At 41.5% G+C, this 25,687-nt stretch overlaps 2 protein-coding genes across 2 annotated transcripts; both read left to right on the top strand.

Annotated features, from left to right (window-relative positions):
- Positions 1-281: 281 nt before the first annotated feature.
- LOC112257490 (exportin-7) lies at positions 282-17,270 on the top strand. Its single transcript, XM_024431088.2, has 25 exons — positions 282-470; positions 1,611-1,644; positions 2,967-3,113; positions 3,484-3,577; positions 3,672-3,753; positions 3,882-3,966; positions 4,059-4,127; positions 4,264-4,368; positions 4,466-4,631; positions 5,415-5,488; positions 5,570-5,689; positions 5,841-5,987; positions 6,180-6,352; positions 6,425-6,618; positions 6,744-6,849; positions 11,361-11,496; positions 13,925-13,998; positions 14,079-14,159; positions 14,273-14,336; positions 14,460-14,568; positions 14,938-15,133; positions 15,358-15,465; positions 16,584-16,666; positions 16,791-17,005; positions 17,124-17,270. The coding sequence occupies exons 1-25, from the start codon at positions 439-441 to the stop codon at positions 17,268-17,270; spliced, it is 2,841 nt and encodes a 946-aa protein (XP_024286856.2). The 5' UTR covers positions 282-438.
- A 53-nt stretch (positions 17,271-17,323) lies between these two features.
- On the top strand, positions 17,324-25,075 carry LOC121847145 (exportin-7-like). Its single transcript, XM_042326648.1, has 6 exons — positions 17,324-17,329; positions 22,522-22,586; positions 22,678-22,770; positions 22,869-22,973; positions 23,161-23,288; positions 23,363-25,075. Exons 2-6 carry the CDS (start codon positions 22,527-22,529, stop codon positions 23,454-23,456), a joined length of 480 nt encoding a protein of 159 aa, XP_042182582.1. The 5' UTR covers positions 17,324-17,329; positions 22,522-22,526; the 3' UTR covers positions 23,457-25,075.
- Positions 25,076-25,687: the final 612 nt, after the last annotated feature.

A 25,687-nucleotide genomic window follows, 5' to 3' on the forward strand; every position in this document is an offset into this window, starting at 1 on the left:
GACACGTGACATCCTGGCAACTTTGATTTAAAAAAAACACTATATCCGAGTTGTGCAGGTTGTTCACATTACTATCTGCCCTCTCAATGACTAGACTGGTCCCGACTGCATTCCATTTGTTAATACATTTATTTACATTGTTAGAGCGGCCCCTTGAGTATCTGGTCAATATAATGGATAATCTGTTATTAAACCCATTCCAGAACAGAAACTAGCAAAATTAAGCAGTTTCCCTTTAAGAGCCATGTAAACAAAGAGCGGATTTGCTTTATATTAGAGGTATTTTATTTTACGCACTTTTTATTATGTGAAGTTGAGCGGGGTTCTAAAGGGATTTCCAGCGATTGCGCGAGCGTAAATGCTTTCTGAATGTGAAAATCTGCGCTCATTCACTTTGTCAGGGGGAGTGAGATAGTTCAATGGGAGTGAGAGAGGAGCATGAATGGAGCAAAATGGCGGATCATGTGCAGGTAACCACAGCTATATGTTTTTGTAATATATCAATCCTCAATAAGCCTTTGAATGAGCTGTAATATATATTTCGATGCGTTATTTAATATATAGAGAGTGAATACATCCATAAAGCGGTCATGGTACAGGTTATGTGCGATATGTGTAGCTAGGATGCGAGCTGCAGTGTTGACTTGTGGCCTGTCATCGTGTAGCTTTCGCCGTTTAAAGATGCGGACCGAAAACAAAACATTGGTGTTTATGAAACATGGCTAACTGCTAACTAGCTAGGACTGTTTCTACTGGGCGAATGTATTGATTGTAGCAGCTATCCACATTGTCATTGTGTTTTATCTCATGCCTTTTATACGAAGTAAAGAACACCTTTAACATATATGTTCAATTTTGTCGGCCTATCTGTTAGCTAGGAGAGGATGGGGAAAATGCAAGCCAGTTAGTTGACAGTAGCTAACTAGCTAGCACTAATTAATTGGTTAGCAACTCTCATACTTCATCCTTCGCGTCCTGAACGAAATCCGGTCTAATGTCAAATGTAATGATTGATTATGCTTTGCTTGCTTGATCAGACCTTTCAAATGCACCGCTAATTGTAATTTACCACGCCAGGTTAGCTCTTGCTAGTTTACAGGTATAGCAACACGACATTCTCCCGCGCGACCCTCTTAGTTTTTTGTGTGAGCTGACATGTAGTTAGCTTGGAACCTGGCTCGTGGACGGTGTTATTATCCTTATTATACACCACCGTGCATATTTTGCAACGAAAACAAGAATGTGCCACTCCGAAACGGACACGCCTAGCAAGTTAACTAGATAACGTTATCTGGCATGGAGCATAACACATTTATAACTAGGTATCATTCTATCTGAGAATATAGCTACCATTAGCTAGCTAATCAGCTGACAATTAACTTTGCCAAACAACTAGCTTCGTCTTTCCAGCCAATGTGCTAAAGTAAGATAGCTTAGCTGGGATGCTGGCTGTCACGTGTGCACATTTTTGTACAACTGACTGACATTAGCTAGCTACTGTTAACTAGCTAGCACTTGCAGCTAACTGTCATATCAAGCAGACGATAGATTAACAGTAACTATATCTGCCTCAAGCTTTCTGTAACTAACGTTACTGTTTGTGTTTATAGCAACTTGGCACTGAAAGTGTCGGCGTCTGCTGATGTGAGTAGGTAGCTGGCTAATTGTTATTTTGCTAAGTTGATTAAATGAAGCCTTCACCCCACCCAGGTGGCTAATTCTGTGCATTATATACATTATTTTAGAGATGCTTGGTGTCAGTATTTTTTATTTTTTACGTTAGCTCAGCAGGCTGGTGATGAGAGAGCCAGTTAGATATTTAGTTTATTAATAATAACTACAGATGTACGCGCACTGAGGCAGCGCTTCCTGGTCAGGGTGCCTGACCGTGTGACGTAACTGTCTGTTATTGCAAAGTCATCATGGACAGTACGGGACACACACAACAGGCTCCAGACACACACATTCTGTGCTGGTCTGCTCAGAACATTCGTTCTTGCCAATGTTCTCATCAACCATCAGCATGACATGATGATCTAGCTAGCTAGCCCACTCAAATCCTTAGTCAGGTGTACTGCACAGCACCAGGACTGTTGTAGTAGTAATATTAGTAGGTGTGTGTGTGTGGGGCACACTGAGTCAGGCTCAGCAGCAGCAGTGTTGGGGTATTGAGCTCTTATCTATGTCTAGCAGTCCTCTTCTCCCTAGCCATGTGCCATCCAACGCCCTCCCTAGACTAGTACATCCTGTACTATATCAGTAGCTAGCATCAGACTGGCTCCGGGATTCTGCTGACTTGTCCTTTAAACAATATGATGTTGGTCAGGCTAGCTGGGGTGTGCATGCATGAGTGGTTATGTAGTTCTTTACAACAATGGTGTTAGTAATGCTAGCTGAGGTGAATAGTCTGCTGCATTGTTACTGGTGGATTTAGTGTCCGTTAGCTGGATGGATTTAGTTTGTGAGTTAGTTAAACCTTATTATGTTAGTGTTGTGTATTGGGGTAAGTTAACTATCTGTGTGGTTTCCGGTCCCACCCACTCCCTAAAGCTGTAAAGGCTGCCTAGGGGAGGGCGGCTCATAATAATGGCTGAATGGCAGTCAATGGAATGGTATGAAACACGTGGTTTCCATACAGCCTCCACTGCCCTATAGCCACTACGTCGGTCTTTGTCTGGCAGGTGTTTAGCCCCGGTGTTTCTATCTAACAAGGGTCATGTTCAATAGGGTGCTACTGAATGTTTATTTTGGTAAACTTTCTTGTCTTTAAAAAAAAATTGCATGAAGCATGTCTATTTTACGAAATAGGCTATAATCTTATTTCTGTCTGAACGCTCTAGAACGTTGTGCCATACTGATTGCTCACAGCCCAATACAACTGTCTACACCTGTATCTTGGCTGTTGATGAGGGATGTTTTTTGCTGCTCTACTCACTTAGGTCTCTCTCTCCTGTATGTGTGAGTAGAGCCTAGCCCAGCTAGAGATCCTGTGTAAGCAGCTGTACGAGACAACAGAGACTGGGGTGAGGTTGCAAGCAGAGAAAGCTCTGGTGGAGTTCACTAACAGCCCCGACTGTCTCAGCAAGTGTCAGCTACTACTGGAGAGAGGCAGCGTGAGTAGTACACACACATACTAACATTATATCAATAAGCTGTTGATATTTACCATATTACCTGATAAAAAAGGGTGGCAGGAAGCCTAGCAGTTGAAAGCTTTGGGCCATTAACCAAAAGGTCGCTGGTTCGAATCCCTGAGCCGACAAGGTGAAAAATCGTTTGATGTGCCCTAGAGCAAGGCACTTAACCCTAACTGCTCCTGTAAGTAGTTCTGGATAAGAGCGTCTGCTAAATGATTAAAATGTAAAAATGACTGACAATGTTTACTGTATGACTTGCTTTTTTAGCTCAGCTGATGTTTTGTCTCTATCTCTGTCTATGCTTGTATTCCCATCTTCCTCTCTTTCTCTCTCTCCCTCTCTCCAGTCTTCCTACTCTCAACTTCTTGCAGCTACCTGTCTGTCTAAACTGGTTTCGCGCACCAACAACCCTCTTCCCTTGGAGCAGCGCATCGATATCCGTAAGACTCACTCACACACATCCCACCAGTCTATATTCATGCTGTACAAGTTAGTTCATAAGGCTCGTGTGTGTGTGTGTGTGCATGCATGCAGGGAACTATGTACTGAACTATCTGGCGACGCGGCCGAAGTTGGCAGAGTTTGTTACCCAGGCTCTGATCCAGCTGTACTCCAGGTAAACCTCTCTCCGCTCCTCTCTCCTCCTCTCTTCATCCCTCTCTCCTCCATGTTAGTGATTCTCTCCCTTGTTTTTGTCTCCTCCAGGATCATCAAGCTATGTGTTTTTGTGTGTGTGTGTTTCAGGATTACCAAGCTTGGCTGGTTCGACTGTCAGAAAGACGACTATGTCTTCAGAAACGTCATCGCAGACGTCACACGCTTCCTACAGGTACAAACGTGTGTGTGTGTAGCCAATATAATTTGTTTTCTTGAAGTAGGTAGTGGACTGATCAAATCTACCTTTCTTTATCTGTCTGTCAGCAGGACAGTGTAGAACATTGCATCATAGGAGTCACCATCCTATCCCAACTGACCAATGAGATCAACCAGGTACTCTACCTCTCCTCCCTCTTTCCTCTACTCCACATCTCCCTCCTCTCCTCTTACATCCCCTTCTCCCCTCTAATCTGAAGTGGTGGTTGTGTTGTTGTGTGTGTTAAATATGTGTTTGATGTTGTGTGTACAGGCAGATACCAGCCATCCTCTGACCAAACACAGGAAGATTGCGTCATCGTTCAGAGACTCGTCCCTCTTTGACATATTCACCCTGTCTTGCAATCTCCTCAAACAGGTTTGTGTGTGTGTGAGAGGGATTGTATTAATGTGTTGACATACCTATTGACATCCATTTCCAGTCGTTCTTGTGAACTTAATGTGTGTGTGTCTAGGCGTCGGGTAAGAACCTCAACCTGAATGATGAGAGTCAGCATGGTCTACTGATGCAGCTACTGAAGCTCAGTCACAACTGTCTGAACTATGACTTCATCGGAACGTCTACAGACGAGTCCTCTGATGACCTCTGCACTGTTCAGATCCCCACTTCCTGGAGATCAGGTAACACATTCTGTCAATTCTGTAAAATATCAGTACTGCGTCACCTATTACTGGTGTTGGGGGTAATGCGTTACGTAATCAGATTCCTTTTATGAGTAGCGGAGTAAAGTAACATATTACCTTTTCAAATCGCAAGCGTTGTTTTCAGAGTCATATCTCTACCGGCTGCGTGTTTTCCATGATCTGATCTCGACTTGTTTCCTCATTTAATTATCGAGCGAACGGAGAAAGGCTGAAGAAATGTAGTAAAGTATTGAGGGAGCACATCTGATCTTTGCCATTTATCATTTCTGGGATAGCAAAGCCTATAGAAGGTTTTCCCATCTAGTGGCGAGTGTGCCCTCTATACATCTCTGTCAGTGTACGTGCGGTCTATAAACAGAACTTGTGGCTCAAGAGCGATTTTGAATGAAAAGATAGGAAATCTGTACAGATGTTTGGCTTACAGTACATATGGCTAATTAAGCAGCTCATATGATAGTGCAGCACTTGTAGACTAGCACAGGAAAGCATCGCCACAGATGAAAGGAGACTCGAGTGATCAAACCTGAGTTAATAAGTAGCCTGTCTTTGGTAGAGCGCACCCGGTTGGCTTTGCTCCCTCCGATATTCAAACAACTGGTGAGAGTTTTTCAATGAAAGTAACTAGTAGTAGAACACATTACTTTCCAAACAAAGTAATATTGTAAAGTAACTAGAAATGTGTATTTATTTTTCAAGTAACTAATCCCAACACTACCTATTACTGTGTACTAACCTAATCTGTCTCTCTCTTTCTCTCAGCGTTTTTGGATTCCTCCACTCTCCAGCTCTTTTTTGATTTGTATCATTCCATCCCTCCCTCCCTCTCCCCGTTGGTGAGTAAAGCTGAGTGTGTGGCTTGTATGTTCACTTCAGTACAGGATGGGTGTAGTGTTTAATGCTCTGTGTGTGTGTAGGTGTTGTCGTGTTTAGTCCAGATTGCATCAGTGAGGAGGTCTCTGTTCAACAACGCAGAGCGAGCCAAGTTCCTCTCTCACCTGGTGGATGGAGTTAAGAGGATACTAGAGAACCCACAGGTAACACACACACACTATTACATGTTACAAGACTCTTAAATTCTGTTATTCCTTCAAATTTGGTCCCCCCTTTATTTTGGGGGAAATCATATTTTATATGGTAACACGTTTTATGCTACAAGTAACTAACAATGCTGTCTTTGTGTTCCAGAGCCTCTCAGACCCTAACAACTACCATGAGTTTTGTCGTCTGTTGGCGCGACTGAAAAGTAACTACCAGCTGGGAGAGCTGGTCAAAGTAGAAAACTACCCAGAAGTCATCAGGCTTATAGCCAACTTCACTGTCACCAGTCTACAGGTACGATGTGTCTGTCTCTGTGTGTAAGACCCTGAAGGCAGATTGGTGCGTGTCTTGGTAAAGAGACATTTCATAAATAGTCCTTCTTAAATCTGCCCTTCTATACCTCTCAATGATCTTGTTAGATGTTAACGTTCTGCCGAAAACCTTGTTCTCCTTACTGAGATAACTTTTATATTATGTGTGTTGCAGCACTGGGAGTTTGCCCCTAACTCTGTCCACTACCTGTTGAGCCTGTGGCAGCGTCTGGCAGCGTCTGTCCCTTACGTTAAAGCCACCGAGCCTCACCTGCTAGAGACATACACACCTGAAGTCACCAAGGCCTACATCACCTCACGCCTCGAGTCTGTCTGCATCATACTCAGGTAACACACACAGACACACACACTCTCACAGATTAATTATGAAACGTTGAAATCATTTTCACGTCTGTGAAGGGATGGGTTAGAGGACCCTCTAGATGATGCAGGGTTAGTCCAGCAGCAGTTAGACCAGCTCTCCACCATCGGTCGCTGTGAATACGAGAAGACCTGTGCCCTATTGGTCCAGCTCTTCGACCAATCAGCACAGACCTACCAGGAACTACTGCAGTCTACCAACTCTAGTACCATCGACATCACTGTCCAGGAGGGTACGTCTCTTTCCCTCTCAATCAATCAATGAAGTACGGCAAAATATAGCTTTTAACAACACATGTTTTTGTTACCAGGGAGGTTGTTATAGTTGGTTTATATAATTACATTTCTATATCTATAGGGAGGTTAACATGGTTGGTGTATATAATCGGGGCGGTCATTGGAGGAAGAGTGTCCTTCGCCTCTACAGATGAACAAGACGCCATGGACGGAGAACTAGTCTGTCGGTAAGTCCACACACAAGTAACCTCACCCTAACCAATACCACTACCTATTAGGCTAGTGGCCAATCCTCAAAAAGGGCTTTAGTTTTTGAGATACACATACCCTAGGTATAACAAAGCACAATGTTTTTCCATATCTCTAATGTCTCCCATACAGGGCATTTGGAAAGTATTCAGACCACTTCACTTTTCCACATTTTGTTACATTTTAGAATAAGGTTATAATGTATTACATTGATGAGAGAATTCTACGCACAATACCCCATAATGACAAAGTGAAAACAGTTTTTTTTAGAAATGTTTGCAAAAAATAAATTAAATACATTGTTTATATACAGTTGAAGTCAGAAGTTTACATACACCATAGCCAAATACATTTAAACTCAGTTTTTCACAATTCCTGACATTTAATCCCAGTAAAAAGTCCCTGTCTTAGGTCAGTTAGGATCACCACTTTATTTTAAGAATGTGAAATGTCAGAATAACAGTAGAGAGAATGATTTATTTCAGCTTTCATTTCTTTCTTCACATTCCCAGTGGGTCAGAAGTTTACATACACTCAATTCCTATTTGGTAGCATTGCCTTTAAATAGTTTGACTTGGGTCAAATATTTCGGGTAGCCTTCCACAAGCTTCCCACAATAAGTCGGGTGAATGTTAGGCCCATTCCTCCAGACAGAGCTGGTGTAATTGAGTCAGGTTTGTGGGCCTCCATTTGCGACCAAGCTTTAACTTCCTGACAGATTTCTTGAGATGTTGCATCTACATAATTTTCATCCCTCATGATGCCATCTATTTTGTGAAGTACACCAGTCCCTCCTGCAGCAAAGCACCCCCACAACATGATGCTGCCACCCCTGTGCTTCACGGTTGGGATGGTGTTCTTCGGCTTGCAAGCCTCCCCCTTTTCCTCCAAACATTACGATGATCATAATGGCCAAACAGTTCTGTTTTTCTTTCATCAGACCAGAGGACATTTCTACAAAAAGTACGATCTTTGTCCCCATGTGCAGTTGCAAACCGTAGTCTGGCTTTTTTATGGCGGTTTTGGAGCAGTGGCTTCTTCCTTGCTGAGCGGCCTTTCAGGTTTCAGAAGAAAGTTATTTGTTTCTGGCCATTTTGAGCCTGTAATCGAACCCACATGCCGATTAGAGGTCGACCGATTATGATTTTTCTATGCCGGTACCGATACCGATTATTGAAGGACCAATATAACATTTTTTTAAATTTTATTTATTTGTAGAAATTACATTTACAACAATACTGAATAAACATTGAACACTTATTTTAATATAATAAATAAATAATCTAACATGTTAAATTTGGTTTAAATAATGCTAAAACAGTGTTTGTAGAAGAAAGTAAAAGTGCAAGATGTGCCATGTAAAAAAAGCTCATGTTTAGGTTCCTTGCTCAGAACCTGAGAACATATGAAAGCTGGTGGTTCCTTTTAACACGAGTCTTCAATATTCCCAGTTAAGAAGTTTTAGGTTGTAGTTATAATTCTTATAATAACTTTCTCTCTATACAGATTGTATTTCATATACCTTTGACTATTGGATGTTCTTATTGGCACTTTAGTATTACCAGCCTAATCTCGGGAGTTGATAGGCTTGAAGTCATAAACAGCACTGTGAATCAAGCATTGTTAAGAACTGCTGGCAAACGCAGTAAAGTACTGTTTGAATGAATGCTTACGAGCCTGCTGCTGCCTACCACTGCTCAGCCAGACTGCTCTATCAAATATCAAATCATAGACTTGATTATAATAAACACACAGAAATACGAGCCTTTGGTCTTTAATATGACGAAACGTTTATTCTTTCAGTGAAATACGGAACCGTTCCGTATTTTATAGAACGGGTGGCAACCATAAGTCTAAATATTGCTGTTACATTGCACAACCTTCAATGTTATGTCATAATTATGGAACATTTTGGCAAATTAATTGCGGCCTTTGTTAGGAAGAAATGGTCTTCAAACGGTTTGCAACGAGCCAGGCGGCCCAAACTGCTGCATATACCCTGACTCTGCTTGCACTGAACGCAGGAGAAGTGACACAATTTCCCTAGTTAATATTGCCTGCTAACATGCATTTATTTGAACTAAATATGCAGGTAAAAAAAAATATACTTCTGTGTATTGATTTTAAGAAAGGCATTGATGTTGATGGTTAGGTACATTTGTGCAACGATTGTGCTTTTTTCCGCGAATGCGCTTTTGTGAAATCATCACCCGTTTGTTGAAGTAGGCTGTAATTCCATGATCAATTAACAGGTACCGTATTGATTTTATGCAACGCAGGAAAAGCTAGGTAACTACACATGGTTGTTGATATTACTAGGTTAACTTGTGATTATGTGAAGATAAGTTTAATGCTAGCTAGCAACTTACCATGGCTCCTTGCAGCCACAAGGTCCTTTTGACACTGCACTCACGTAACAGATGGTCAGCCTGCTACGCAGTTTCCTAGTGGATTCCAATGTAATCGGCCATAATTGGCATCCAAAAAGGGCTGATTACCGATTTGTTATGAAAACTTGAAATCTGCCCTGACTGGCTGTGCCGATAAATCGGTCGACCTCTAGTACCCATGTTCAAAATCAATTACGTAGCCCGCCATTGCAACTGAAATGTCTCCGTTCAAATACGCCTCGTAGGCACAGTTTTTTTTTTTTTGCTCTTTAAGAAACACAGAATCCAGTGTTCTGATCAAAGTTCCCATTCCATCATCCTGGGTCAAATCCTCCACGAATATTTCCAGTGCTGTATGTCTTGCTCTTCCGTCGAGCAATAATACCACTGCAAGTGCTTGCTTTTTCTTGTCCAGATTGGTAACCCGTGTCCAGATTCCAAGTACATTTTTCCAACTCTCATTTATTAGCCATCTTCTGAAAACAATGTGATCTCCAAATGACACAACTAGGTTCCAGTTTAGCAGTTTACTTCACATCATCGCTGTATTACGCTCTGGCCCGGTCCAACAGAGACTAAAACTTCTTCGCAGGTGCACTTCTAACCGGGGGAAAGGACCGTAATAACAGAAATATAGGGCTACTTAAAGCTACTTAACTCATGCATTGGTCTGAGAAGCTGCAATAATCACAAGATGCCTATAAGGACATAAGCCATTTATGGCAAACAAGGCTCCTTAGGATGGTGTAACTTGCTTTATGTGATCATTTATGGTGGCTGGGAATTGAATGTGAGATGGTGGTCTTTGTGCACCAGCTCAGGAATCAACTTCAAAATGAAATGTGTGTGGAGCTGTGCTATGTCCCTCAACCAACGCTTCTTTTTAATAGTCTATGACCTAGCTACACTCTAACGTCTAAGTAACCTGAGGTCACCCTCACAGGTTCTGTCACTCTCCATCTCCTGCTGGGCATGCCCCAGTACATAATCAATGCCAACCACACACTTAATATTGGCCAAATTATCATCCAACCTGACTTCCAATGGAATATAAAGCAATACGTAGGACGTGATCTGCAGGGCTTTTTACCACATTAAGCATAAAGAACAGGCCACCCACAGGCCAGTTAATTGTTGGAAAGCTCTAAAGGTTTTTGACATCCCTTTTACAGACATTACAAGTATAAGTGTTGTACACAATTCTGAAAAAATGCCTCTCATTTACAAAATTTGAATTTATAGGTGATTTTAACATCCATTAAATGTTATAATGGAAGCCATACTGGATTTTGTATGCCATATCAGATTTGAGGCAAAATATAAAGATAATCTGTGATGCCCCCCTGACTTAAATGCAAGACTACTGGCTAAAGATACAAAATTCTTTAAGGATCGTTGGTGGGACCCCCCCCTGTATGTACGGCAGACAATTGACTATTTGTATTCAACATTTTAGCAACTTGCAATATTGGGTTATGTGGCCCAAGTTGACTGAGAACACATTCTCATTTACAGCATCGACCTGGGGAATAGTTACACTCTGAATTTAGAGGGTGTGTTACAATATCTATCCAATTTAACCACTATCACAGTAAAATATTTGGACAAGCATCCATTTCATATATAGTAGACCCTAGAAGTATGGAAAACATGGTTGTGTTTTGTTATACCTCGGGTAGGGGCATCGCCACATTTTTGGGGCCTTGCCACGAGCCTAAGACATTGAGTGCGCAAAACATTATGAACACTGTCCTAATATTGAGTTGTACCCTCAGAACAGCCTCAGTTATTTTCTTGCCCATTCATCCTCTGAATGGCACACATACACAGTCCGTGTCTCAAGTTTAAAAATCATTCTCCCTTTAAACTACACTGATTTGAAGTGTATTTAACAAGGGACATCAATAAAGGATAATAGCTTTCAACTGGTCCGTCTGTCATGGAAAGAGCAGGTGTTCCTAATGTTTTGTACACTCAGTGTACATGTCCCATTGTAAATGTACCTCAGGATACAGCAGCAGATAAGTCAATAGTGTGCCTCGGGACGCTTTAAAAAATATTTTGTGTCAATCGTGTGTGTGTGCATGTGTGTGTGTCAGAGTGCTCCAGTTGATGAACCTAACAGATTCGCGGCTGGCCCAGGCGGGTAATGAGCGGTTGGAGTTGGCCATGCTCAGCTTCTTTGAACAGTTCAGGAAAATTTACATCGGAGACCAGGTGCAAAAGTCCTCCAAGGTAAATACTTTTACCACACACACACAGAGAGAGTTATGTTTCAGACCTCAAACATGATTTAATGTTGATGAGTCCACATGTCATACTGTCTTGTTTAGATCCACAGCTATCTCTATCTCTCTCCGTTCCTCTCTAAGCATGACTGTCTCTCTTTCTCTCACTCTCTATTCCTCTCTTAGCAAGACTAACTGTTAATATCTCAATTCAAAGGGGTTTATTGGCATGAGACACATATGTTTACATTGCCAAAGCAAGTGAAATAGATAATAAACAAAAGTTAAATAAACAATACAAAATGAACAGTAAACATTACACTCACAAAAGTTCCAAAGGAATAGAGACATTTCAAATGTCATATTATGGCTATGTAGTGTTGTAACGATGTGCAAATAGTTAAAGTACAAAAGAGAAAATAAATTAACATAAATATAGGTTGTATTTACCATGGTGTTTTGATTTTTTTCGAATTCTTTGGATCTGTGTAATCTGAGGGAAATATGTGTCTCTAATATGGTCATACATTTGGCAGGAGGTTAGGAAGTGCAGCTCAGTTTCCACATTTTGTGGGCAGTGTGCACAAAGCCTATCTTCTCTTGAGAGCCAGGTCTGCCTACGGCGGCCTTTCTCAATAGCAAGGCTATGCTCTCTTCCTTCCTCTCATGACTGACTCCATCTCTCTCCATTCCGTTCTCTGCCTGTAACTAGTGGGAGTTATGTTATATTTTAACTAGTAGCTCTTCTGTCTGAGGGTGTGTTAGTGCTGACACACAGCCTTGGACTGACTGACTGACTGAGTGTGCTTTCTTTGTGCTGGGCAGAGGCTGCGAAATGTGAACAGCCCAGATAAGTAGTGACAGTCGAGAGCAGCCCTTCCCCAACGTGTCTGTTTGGTTTGGTCTTAAAGTTATCCTCCCCTATCCCTTCTTAGTGACATGGTCAGTTTTACTGTTAACATGGTGAATAATGTAGGCGGAATCATCGCTAACCAAATTCTCCATGGAAGTGGGGTGGAGGCAGGGGAGTACTAGAATAATGAATATAAAGTGGGGTGGAGGCAGGATGAGAACAAGAATAATTAATGTGGGCTGGAGGCAGGGGAGTACTAGAATAATGAATATAAAGTGAGGGGGAGGCAGGATGAGAACAAGAATAATTAATGTGGGCTGGAGGCAGGGGAGTACTAGAATAATGAATATAAAGTGAGGGGAGGCAGGATGAGAACAAGAATAATTAATGTGGGCTGGAGGCAGGGGAGTACTAGAATAATGAATATAAAGTGGGGGAGGCAGGATGAGAACAATAATAATTAATGTGGGGTGGAGGCAGGATGAGAACAAGAATAATTAATGTGGGGTGGAGGCAGGGGAGTACTAGAATAATGAATATAAAGTGGGGTGGAGGCAGGATGAGAACAAGAATAATTAATGTGGGCTGGAGGCAGGGGCGTACTAGAATAATGAATATAAAGTGGGGTGGAGGCAGGATGAGAACAAGAATAATTAATGTGGGCTGGAGGCAGGGGAGTACTAGAATAATGAATATAAAGTGAGGGGGAGGCAGGATGAGAACAATAATAATTAATGTGGAGTGGAGGCAGGATGAGAACAAGAATAATTAATGTGGGCTGGAGGCAGGGGAGTACTAGAATAATGAATATAAAGTGAGGGGGAGGCAGGATGAGAACAATAATAATTAATGTGGGGTGGAGGCAGGGGAGAACAAGAATAATTAATGTGGGGTGGAGGCAGGGGAATACTAGAATAATGAATATAAAGTGAGGGGGAGGCAGGATGAGAACAAGAATAATTAATGTGGGGTGGAGGCAGGGGAGTACTAGAATAATGAATATAAAGTGGGGTGGAGGCGGGAGAAGTTCTAGAATAGTTATTATGAGGAGTTTTGTAGGCGGGAGGAGTTCTAGAATAATTAATATAAAGTGGTGTGGAGGCGGGAGGAGTTCTAGAATAATTCATATGATGAAGGTTCTGGAATGTCTCATTTCAGGTTGTGTATGTGTGAGATGGACCGTATGAGTCTGAGGTGTCAGTATAAATAACACCCCAGACCTGCAGGAGATACACATCCCCCTATGACACCCGCTACCCTAACCCCCCGATACTAAGGCAAACCATCCTCAGCTCTGCTCAACTTAACACTATCACACAGACTCTCTTGATCTCACTCACTCTCTTCCTCACACACTACTTTACCTCAGAGCTCAGGTTTTGGCGGAATGTACAGCCATGTTCGGGAGATGAGAGCAGAGCTGATTGGTGTGTGTTTGTCTTTAACCCTGTGGAGATGACTAGTGCTACGCTGCTGGCAGCTGTTACTGTTTGTGATTATATCATAGTTGTCCTACTGTGTAGTTGCTCTCTCTCCAGGGGATCTTCCAATGGTTAATGGCGTGTGTCTGTGTGTGTCACAGCTGTACCGGCGGCTGTCAGAGGTTCTGGGGCTGAATGATGAGACCATGGTACTCAGCGTCTTCATTGGAAAAATGTGAGTTTCAACACTTCCTGTGTTAGTACTACTGCTGGTTCTATGAACTAACCACTGATTAATACCATTTGTGATTGCAGCATCACCAACCTGAAGTACTGGGGCCAGTGTGAACCAATCACTTCCAAGACACTTCAGTTACTCAATGACCTCTCTATAGGATATCCTTTTGCGTGCGTGCGTGCGTGTGTGAGAGAAGGGGGGGTGTGTATATTTGGTATTCTGTTATATTCCAGCTCCTGTGTTGTCTCTTTGACGGTGTGTGTGTGTGTACGTACAGCAGTGTGAGGAAGTTGGTGAAACTCAGCGCTGTTCAGTTCATGCTGAACAACCACACAGTAAGTACCCTGACCTTTGATTTCTCACCCTGACCACTAAGACTAACCTCCTGAATCTCAATGTATGCTTTTTCATCCAGTTCTTTTCCCATAATGCCCTTATCCTTTCTCCAATGATGTTAGAGCGAGCACTTTTCCTTCCTGGGCGTGAACAACCAATCAAACCTCAGCGACATGAGGTGTCGCACCACGTTCTACACCGCACTGGGACGCCTGCTGATGGTCGACCTAGGTAGACACACACACACACACGTCTACACGATTATCAGTAATGATCTTATTTGGATAATTACAAACTTTTCATTTTTTCACCTAGGGCTATGATGATACCAGTATCATTTTTTTTCCATGGCAAAAATGAAAACACGAAGCATACCAAACTCGTTGGTCCTTTAAAAACCTGTTGTATGTAAAATATTGTGTGCTATAGCTTGGAAAAATGTATCAATGCGACTCTGGATGACAAGATAATGATGTTTGTTTCCAACATTAGGGCTGTTTTCCTAAAGAAATGAAATCCACTTCGTGTGTTGTAACCCTTGCCATGATACTGGTATCGTCCCAGCCCTACTTTAACCTTTTTTTCATCTTGTGTGTGTAGGTGAGGATGAGGACCAGTTTGAACAATTCATGCTTCCCCTAACGGCGGCGTTTGAAGCAGTGGCTCAGATGTTCAGCACCAACACATTCAACGAGCAGGAGGCGAAGAGGACGTTGGTAGGACTGGTCAGAGACCTGAGAGGTATCGCCTTTGCCTTCAACGCCAAGACCAGCTTTATGATGCTCTTCGACTGGATGTATCCTTTACTGACCCCTGATCTCTGACCCCTGACCTTTACGGACCAGGGGCCTGCTTAGGAGATTGAAAGGTTAAAGAACGTTCAGATAGAAATCGTTGTGTAGAAGAGATATGACTGTGTCATAGAATAGGAAATCACTGTAGAGTTGTGAATTGCAAGTAGTGTTGTCCTTCACTTGAAGTCTCATTGGCGCACAGTGTTGTTCTTAACCCCTCCCCCAGCTACCCAGCCTACATGCCCATCCTGCAGAGAGCTATAGAGCTCTGGTACCATGTACCAGCATGCACCACTCCTGTCCTAAAGCTCATGGCCGAGCTAGTCCACAACAGGTACATAAACATGCATACAGTCAGAACCCTGACACTTCTCCCTCGACCTCTAACCCCTGACTTCTAACCCTTTGTAGGGATTAACACCAATTTCCTGAACCAAGTGCCTTCCTGATTACCAAGATACTTTCAAAAAAAAATGTATCTCGAACAATAATATAACATTTCTATACCGCACTAATGCAAAAACAGAAAATATGCAGTGCTAGAAAGCTGCATTATTTAGGCTAGTCCCCAATAGAAAACGTCTACATGGCTTTCTATTATTTACACTGCTACACACGACTTCTCCACGCAGTCATTTCCGTCCCAGGTTTCTCCTCTACAGTTTGTTCATTCAAATTACTTCCCAAACTTCAGCTGTGTTGCCCAACAGAGGATCCAAAATATAAACTACGGCTGCTCACTGCTAACAAAACACCTAATACATTGTGTCTGCAAAATTGCTCAAGGAAATTCACATTCGCAATATTGTTCCAAATTGTTACACTAACAAAAGCAAGGGCACTGGCTTGACTAGAAGGTCAGATTCACATGAAATTGATCGGCAGCTGTCCATGGTGCGGATTCTACACCGTTTGCTCGTCTGTCACAGGGAAAATATCCAATGCTGCGCTAATCAGTCACCACATAAGTGAGTTTTCATAGTAAAAACAGCCATAATCTTTCCAAATTCCCCTGATAGCCAGACAGCTACTCTGCAAGGGGAGAGGAGAGAGCCAACAAGCTGGGTGTCATCTTTCAGTCAATGGTAAAACGACCCTGTCATTTTCACTAGCTATAATAACCTAATTTTATTAGTCAAGCAAACCATTTTTCTTAGGCCTACGTTAACTATAGGTTACATAAACAAAATAGTGTGACGACTTTGAGAGAACTTTGAGTTGATTCCATTACAACAAATACAACAAGAAACCGTTAGATACCTGCAAGTGTTTCTCAATTTATAGTGATAGAATTATAGCCATTCCACACTTGCTGGTATTAAATGCTTTTAGATAGCATTTCTGGTTGGACGGATCTCTGGATACCTGGGAAAGGCTTGCAATTTTATCAGGATGGAAAATTGGTAAATTTGAGGAAAATATGAATCCTTAACTCTGTGTCTGTGTTTCCAGGTCACAGAGGTTACAATTTGACGTGTCATCACCCAACGGAATCCTGCTGTTCAGAGAAACCAGCAAGATGATCACCACCTATGGTACTACACTCAAGTGTCCTATTGCCACAGTTGCTGTGCACTCACTGGAGAATTGTAATTGGTTGGTCAGCCACATATTTTTTTATATATTAATTTCCTTGGTTCTCCCTCTCCCCTTCTCCAGGTAACCGTATCCTGACCATTGGGGAGGTGCCTAAGGACCAGATGTACAGTGTGAAGCTGAAGGGTGTCAGTGTGTGTTTCTCCATGCTCAAGGCTGTGCTCTCTGGGAACTATGTCAACTTCGGGGTGTTCCGTCTCTATGGAGATGACGCACTAGACAACGCACTACAGACCTTCATCAAACTGCTGCTGTCCATACCACACAGCGACCTGCTGGTACACACACTCCTCTCCATCCCTCACAACGAAGTACTTCCCTGAACATTCTAAATATATCTGACAATGGCAGTTTCAGCACACTTAATCTCCTTCTATTTCTCCCTCCTCACTCCAGGACTATCCCAAGTTGAGCCAGTCGTTCTACAGTCTGTTGGAGGTGTTGACTCAGGATCACATGAACTTCATTGCTTCTCTAGAGCCGCATGTCGAGCCGTCATCTATCTGTGCACTGGGTAATGTATATACATGCACCGTGAAATGACATACTGTCATCTATCTCATACACACACTGCACCAGGAAATGACTTTACACTGCACTGGGTAATGTATATACATACACACACTGCACCGTGAAATGATACATTCACAGTATACCACTGCACTGGGTAATGTATATACATACACACACTGCACCAGGAAATGATACATTTACAGTATACCACTGCACTGGGTAATGTATATACATACACACACTGCACCGTGAAATGATACATTCACAGTATACCACTGCACTGGGTAATGTATATACATACACACACTGCACCAGGAAATGATACATTTACAGTATGCCACTGCACTGGGTAATGTATATACATACACACACTGCACCGGGAAATGATACATTCACAGTATACCACTGCACTGGGTAATGTATATACATACACACACTGCACCGGGAAATGATACATTTACAGTATACCACTGCATACACACACTGCACCGGTGATACATTTACAGTATACCACTGCACTGGGTAATGTATATACATACACACACTGCACCGGGAAATGATACATTTACAGTATACCACTGCACTGGGTAATGTATATACATACACACACTGCACTGGGAAATGATACATTCACAGTATACCACTGCACTGGGTAATGTATATACATACACACACTGCACCGGGAAATGATACATACACACACTGCACCGGGAAATGATACATTCACAGTATACCACTGCACTGGGTAATGTATATACGGTTGAAGTCGGGAGTTTACATACACTTAGGTTGGAGTCATTAAAACTCGTTTTTCAACCACTCCACAAATTTCTTGTTAACAAACTATAGTTTTGGCAAGTCGGTTAGGACATCTACTTTGTGCATGACGCAAGTCATTTTTCCAACAATTGTTTATTAACAATAGTTTATTATTTCACTTGTAATTCACTGTATCACAATTCTAGTGGGTCAGAAGTTTACATACACTAAGTTGACTGTGCCTTTAAACAGCTTAAAAAATTCCAGAAAATTATCACCTGGCTTTAGAAGCTTCTGATAGGATAATTGACATAACTTGAGTCAATTGGAGTTGTACCTGTGGATGTATTTCAAGGCCTACCTTCAAACTCAGTGCCTCTTTGCTTGACATCATGGGAAAATCAAAAGAAATCAGCCAAGACCTGGTTCATCCTTGGGAGCAATTTCCAAATGCCTGAAGGTACCACGTTCAGCTGTACAAACAATAGTACGCAAGTATAAATACCATGGGACCACGCAGCCGTCATACCGCTCAGGAAGGAGATGCATTCTGTCTCCTAGAGATGAACGTACTTTGGTGCGAAAAGTGCAAATCAATCCCAGAACAACAGCAAAGGACCATGTGAAGATGCTGGAGGAAAAAGGTACAAAAGTATCTACATCCTCAGTAAAACGAGTCTTATATCAACATAACCTAAAAGGCCGTTCAGCAAGGAGAAGCCACTGCTCCAAAACCTCCATAAAAAAGCCAGATGACGTTTTGCAATTGCACATGGGGACAAAGATCATACTTTTTGGAGAAATGTCCTCTGGTCTGATGAAACAAAAATAGAACTGTTTGGCCATAATGACCATCGTTATGTTTGGAGGAAAAAGGGGGAAGCTTGCAAGCTGAAAAACACCATCCCTACCGTGATGCATGGGGGTGGCAGCATCATGTTGTGGGGGTGCTTTGCTGTAGGAGGGACTGGTGCACTTTACAAAATAGATGGCATCATGAGGGATGAAAATGATGTGGATGCAACATCTCAAGACATCAATCAGGAAGTTAAAGCTTGGTCGCAAATGGGTCTTCCAAATGAACAATGACCCCAAGTATACAAAATGGCTTAAGGACAACAAAGTCAAGGTATTGGAGTGGCCATCGCTAAGCCCTGACCTCAATCCCATAGAAAATCTGTGGGCAGAACTGAAAAAGCATGTGCGAGCAAGGAGGCCTACAAACCTGACTCAGTTACACCAACTCTATCAGGAGGAATGGGCCAACATTCACCTAACTTATTGTGGGAAGCTTGTGGAAGGCTACCCAAAACGTTTGACCCAAGTTAAACAATTTAAAGGCAATGCTACCAAATACTAATTGAGTGTAAACTTCTGACCCACTGGGAATGTGATGAAAGAAATGAAAGCTGAAATAAATCATTCTCTCTACTATTATTCTGACATTTCACATTCTAAAAATAAAGGGGTGATCCTAACTGACCTAAAACAGGGAATTTTTACTAGGATATAATGTCAGGAATTGTGAAAAACTGAGTTTAAATGTATTTGGCTGAGGTGTATGTAAACTTCCAACTTCAGCTGTACATACACACACTGCACCGGGAAATGGTACATATACAGAATACCACTGCACCGGGTGATATATACAGTGACTTCAGAAAATGTTCACACCCCTTGACTTCTGTTGTTACAAAGTGAGATTAAAACGTATTTAATTGTCATTTTTCATCAACGATCTACACACAGGATTCATGTTAGAATTTTTCTTCAACTTTGACATCTACATTTTTTTAATGAAAAGTAAAATGCTGATATATCTTGATTAGGTTCAACCCCCTGAGTTCATACATGTTAGAATCACATTTGGCAGCAATTACAGCTGTGAGGCTTTCTGGGTAAGTCTCTTAAGAGCTTTACACACCTGGATTGTACAGTATTATCACATTTTTATTATTTTAAAATTCTTCCATCTCTTTTTAGTTGGTTGATCATTACCAGACAACCATTTTCAGGCCTTGCCATTAGATTGTCAAGCTGATTTAAGTCAAAGCTGTTACTAGGCCATTCGGGAACATTTAATATCATCTTGGTAAGCAACTCCAGTGTAGATTTGGCTTTGTTTTAGGTTATTGTCCTGCTGAGGTTGAATTTGTTTGAAATTTACTGCTCGACTGAGAAACCTTATAGATAATTGTATGTGTTGCGTATAATCAGCTGTCCTCCAAGGCAAAGGGTGGCTACTTTGAAGAATCTGAAATATAAATATATTTAGATTTAACACTTTGGTTACTACATGATTCTTTCCATATGTGTTATTTCATAGTTTTGATGTCTTCTATTATTCTACAATGTAGAAAATAGTACTAATAAAGAAAAACCCTGGAATCAGTAGGTGTGTCCAGACTTTTGACTGGTACTGTATGTAACATTCTATTGATTTCAAGAATTTTGTATAATTTTAATTAGAACAATTTTAGGTTTTGAATCCGGCGTCGTTTTGCGTATAAGTTCATAAACCATGTAATCGGTACATCGAAATCTCTTAACTATTTTTCAATCTATATGGCACAGCTGTCAATTTCTTTGTCCTTAAATGAAACTGGTATACTTATAAAAAATTTTTTTAAAGTTATTCATCACCATTTTCTTTAACCAATGTTGGTCTTTAATGCAGGGCCGACAGACAAGTTCCTTACTTTTTCCCCCTTCCACTTGCCTCTTCCATTTTTGCAGTAATGCTGCAAATTTGGGTAGAGCAGACATTTCCATATATTTTTGTTAGCTGCATGTTTGACAACTCCACTAGTCCTATTTATGATATAATTTACAAAGATTTGTACTTTTTTGTCAATTAGTGTATTTACGTTTAACCACTGTTGTATTATTTGTTCTGTCTTTTCTGGTGGATTACACTGAAATTGCAACCAACTTTCTATGGCTTGTTTTAAAAATAGCGATGTTTTGGCGATTTTAATTTTCAAATAACTTGAGTGAGAGGTTGTAATCTGAATAAAGGGAAAAAGGCCGTTCTTGAACATGGCGTGAGACATTCTTACTAATCTGCTAGGGAACCAGTTGGAATTTGAGTTTAACTTTTGTATGACTGACACCCTTTAGTGAGAGGTTTGATGCTTTAATATTTAGTCATTTTTGCCCTCCAAATTCATATTAATTATATAAATAAGCCTGTTTAATGTTGTGTGGCTTGCCATTCCAAATACAATGGAATATGTTTTGCTCATATAATTTAAAAAACAGGTCGCTAGGTGTAGGCAAAAACATACGCAAATAGGTAATATGTGATATGACTAAAGAGTTAATCAGCGTGAGTATTCTACAAATAGATAGGTATTTATTTTCCTTTCTATGGCAGCAAGATCTTAACTATTTTTGCTAACTTTCTATTAAAATGTATTGTACCGAGATCATTTATTTCTTTTGGATATGTATACTGAGTATGTACACATCACCATCAGACCATTTTATTGGTAAACTACACAGTAATGTAAAAGTTGTATCTTTTTGTGACCCAATACATAATATAGTACACTTATCAAACTTTGGTTGTAATCCAGAGAGGTTAGAAAAGTATCTTGATCCTCTATTAGGCTGTGGAGTGATCCAAATTGTGGATTTAAAAGAAAACGTGAATCATCGGTGTATAATGACACCTTTTTGTTTTTAAACCCTGTATTTCTAATCCCTTGATATTATTGTTGGATCTGATTTTAATAGCTAACATTTCGATGGCCATAATATATAGATATGCCGATAGTGGACAACGTTGTTTTACTTCTCATGACAGATTAATAATTTCTGAGAAGTAGCCATTATTTACTATTTTACACCTAGGGTTACTATACATAACTAACCCATTTTTATAAGAGATTCTCCAAAATTGAAATATTCTGGGCAATTATATATAAACTCCAGTCGTACTTTCTCAAAAGACTTTTCAAAGTCCGCTATGAAAACCAGGCCTGGTTTCCCTGATATTTCATAGTATTCTATTATTTCCAGTAGTTGTCTTATATTATCTCCAATGTATCGTCCATGTAAAAAACCTGTCTGATTCGGTAATGTATGTGCCAATTATTTGATGGTCCGACTGCATTCTGTCCCCTATCAACACATTTCTTTTGACTTGATGACCTGGGTGGGGGCACCCCACCGACTAGGTACAAGGTCATCAAGGTACTCATTAGCAGCTTTGAGAAATTCTTTGTATATTATGCTCACCCATCAGGGGGCTCTGGCTTTGAAGGACCAATACTGCCAGGCAGGCTCAGAATCTTGAGGGGGCGGTGCTGCTCTAGAAGGTCTTTGACTGCATTTATCTTTCTGTTTTGGCTGCTTATAGGCTACTTACAGTAGGCCCATAAAACAGATAAGGACTTCTCCTTAGTGTATGGGTCTCTCAGGTGGCTGTATAGGGTTGTGGACTGTTCCATCATGATTGGACAATAAATAAACAGACTATATTTAGAATTTATTTTAAAATGACTAACGTGTGTTGTAGATACTATGGTGTGTACTGGGTGTTGTTCCAGTCTGGACCATATCGCCACCTACCTGTTCAAACAGGTAACCTCTCCCTCTGTTCATCTGTAATCTATTCATATCACCTTATACATGTATGTACATATAGTGATGCTAATGTATTGTTTCTGTTTAGCTGTCTCGCTCCACTAAGAAACGGCCTGTTGCTATGGCAACAGACGAACGCTTCCTACACATCATGCAGCAACACCCAGAGATGATCCAACAGGTACACACACACACCGATCTCACTCTCTCTCACACACACGCTCTCGCTCACGCACTCTCACACACACTCACTAATCATTCTGTGTGTTTGTCCTACAGATGCTGTCCACAGTGTTGAACATCATCATCTTTGAGGACTGCAGGAACCAGTGGTCCATGTCCAGACCTCTACTGGGCCTCATCCTGCTCAATGAGAAGGTACAGGTACACAACCACACACCCATTATCCAACCATTCCCTGGAAGACGTGGCAATTGTTGCTGAGTGAACTATCCTGGCTAAAAAATAAATTTAAAAAACACACCAGCCTCGTCCTGTGTGTCTCCATTCCTGCAGTATTTTGCCGATCAGAGAACATTATTTTTTTGTGCGCTTTTGTGTGTGTGTGTAGTATTTTGCAGACCTGAGGAACAGCATTGTGAACAGCCAGCCTCCAGAAAAGCAGCAGGCCATGCATCTGTGCTTTGAGAACCTGATGGAGGGGATAGAACGCAATCTGCTAACCAAGAACAGAGACAGGTACACACAATTCCATTGACTGTGTGTGCGCTCACTTTGTGTGTTTTTTTAACTGTGTATATTCATCTGTGCAGGTTCACCCAGAACCTCTCGGTGTTCCGGAGGGAGGTGAATGACAGCATGAAAAACTCTTCATACGGAGTCAACACCAATGACATGATGAGCTGACATTCCACACACGCACACCTGCTCCACACAGAGCAGCTTCCCAAAACTCAACTCCCTCCACGCCTCCTCTCGCCCCCTCTTCCTCTCCACTCCTCTTCTCACCCCCCTTCCTCTCATCTCTCCCCCCTCTTCCTCTCCCTTGTGGTTCCATCCTCCTTTTTATAGAAGCCTATATAAATATACAGATCTATTTTAAAGCCAGTCTGTAGAGGTCACCCTGCTACTCGCTGGGAGGAGAGGGGAAGTGGAGGATGAGGATGGAGGGAGGGAGGGAGGATATCTCTACACACTTTGGAGGGAGTGAATCTGAGGGGGAGGATGAGTGGGGGGGATGAAGGTGAAAAGGGAGAAGCCGGTAAATGTAGTTCTCTGCTTCTGCCTGCCTTGTATAGAAACACAACAAATCAAGTGTACATTTTTTTTCATAACATTTTGAACAATGTTTATATTGATTGAATTTAAAACACAAAATGAGAAACGTGTGATTGAACTTTTTACAGTGTAGTGAGTCAGTGCACCTGTCTGTGTGTGGGGGAAAAAAACTTTCTACAGGGGATGAGAGGAGCAAGAAAGTAGAGCGCACTAGAGCTGTGATGGGGTAGAGACAAAGAGAGTGAGAAACTGTCCATTTTGCACATTTTCCTCTGGCCCTCTGATTTGAGTGATGTAAATACCCACCACTGTTACTCCCTAGGCACTGCCCCTAGACACCACCTTTAGCCCCTAGACACCACCTTTACTCTCTATGCACTGTCCAAAGCTCCTAGACACCACCTTTACCTCCTAGACACTACCTTTATCCCCTAGACACCACCTTTAGCCCTTAGACATTTTGCCTAGAAAATAATTGCTTGTTCAAATAGAATTGGTTAGGTGTGGGGCAGGGTTATGGGAGTAGATTTGGGTTAAGGTCATGCTCCACTTTACCCTCTGGTAGGCTGGTTGGAGCTGACACTAACCTCAGGGGAGTCTGTTGGGTTAGGGGAGAGTGAAGTGTCTCAGCATGCTAGCTAGTGTGTAGGGGTCACAGATCTGATAACAGAAAGGAGCGTGGCTGCAGTCTATCTCTGGAGTATGTGTGACTCAGAGAGAGAGAGAGTGTGTGTGTGTGTGTGTGTGTGTGTGTGCGTGCGCGTGTGTGGCCTCGTGGTGCTGTAAAGGAGCGGTGCGCTCCAGACAGAACCTTCCAGGACATTCTAGAACGTTCAGCTCTCGTTTTCGAGCTCCCTGAAGGATAGTTTATTTCTAATTGAGAAACTAAAGAAGAATGCAACCTTTGGTAGAACATAGAGCTGTGTATTACAGGGAAATGGGTGGTAAGAAAAAGACAAAACTGTGTATTAAAGAGGAGATGTGGGTTCAGAGTTCATTAGCAACTTGTGCTACTCTACAGGTGTTGCTGCTAACTGTTTGTGACAACTAGCTCATCTCTAACAATGTTGATTTGACTTCCTGGTTTATTGTTTTGGTTCCCTAAAGTGAGTGTGTGTGTTGGATCGGTACCTTGGTTCTCTGATGTGAGTGTGTGTTGGATCGGTAGTTTGGTTGAGTTGTGTGGATGTCTGCTACATATTATAGTGTCAGCATTGTGACTGCAAATAAACGTTATTTGGTTTGTATACCGTGCTGTCACTGTTTTACTGCACAACATGGGTCATGTCTTTAGTGTGTGGTGAAGACTAGCAAGGTATTGTCTTCATAAGGATTTATCTGAAACACAGGCTACAGGTTGATTTGACATCCATTTATTCAGATTCAGGTATAAAAAAAATATATACACATACATACAGTTGAAGTCGAAAGTTTACATACACTTAGGTTGGAGTCATTAAAACTCGTTTTCAACCACTCCACAAATGTATTGTTAATAAACTATAGTTTTGACAAGTCTGTTAGGAAATCTACTTTGTCATTTTTCCAACAATTGATTACAGAAAGATTATTTCACTTATAATTCACTGAATCACAATTCCAGTGGGTCAGAAGTTAACTGTGCCTTTAAACAGCTTGGAGAATTGCAAAAAATTATGTCATGGCTTTAGAAGCTTCTGATACATCAATTGGAGGTGTACCTGTGGATGTATTGCAAGGCCTACCTTCAAACTCAGTGCCTCTGCTTGACATTGTGGGAAAATCAAAAGAAATCAACCAAGATTTAAGAAAAAAAAATTGTGGACCTCCACAAGTCTGGTTCATCCTTGGGCGCTATTTCCAAATGCCTGAAGGTACTA

This window comes from Oncorhynchus tshawytscha, linkage group LG09, assembly GCF_018296145.1.
Source record: "Oncorhynchus tshawytscha isolate Ot180627B linkage group LG09, Otsh_v2.0, whole genome shotgun sequence".
NCBI lineage: Eukaryota > Metazoa > Chordata > Actinopteri > Salmoniformes > Salmonidae > Oncorhynchus > Oncorhynchus tshawytscha.

Bases quoted from the DNA above. Each gene is read 5' to 3' on its own strand.
- LOC121847145 (XM_042326648.1), top strand. From the start codon at position 22,527: ATGGTGTGTACTGGGTGTTGTTCCAGTCTGGACCATATCGCCACCTAC. The intron at 22,587-22,677 runs GTAACCTCTCCC...GTTTCTGTTTAG, and splicing joins CCACCTACCTGTTCAAACAG to CTGTCTCGCTCCACTAAGAA. The intron at 22,771-22,868 runs GTACACACACAC...TTTGTCCTACAG, and splicing joins ACCCAGAGATGATCCAACAG to ATGCTGTCCACAGTGTTGAA.
- LOC112257490 (XM_024431088.2), top strand. From the start codon at position 439: ATGAATGGAGCAAAATGGCGGATCATGTGCAG. The intron at 4,369-4,465 runs GTTTGTGTGTGT...GTGTGTGTCTAG, and splicing joins CTTGCAATCTCCTCAAACAG to GCGTCGGGTAAGAACCTCAA. The intron at 16,667-16,790 runs GTACTACACTCA...CCCCTTCTCCAG, and splicing joins CAAGATGATCACCACCTATG to GTAACCGTATCCTGACCATT.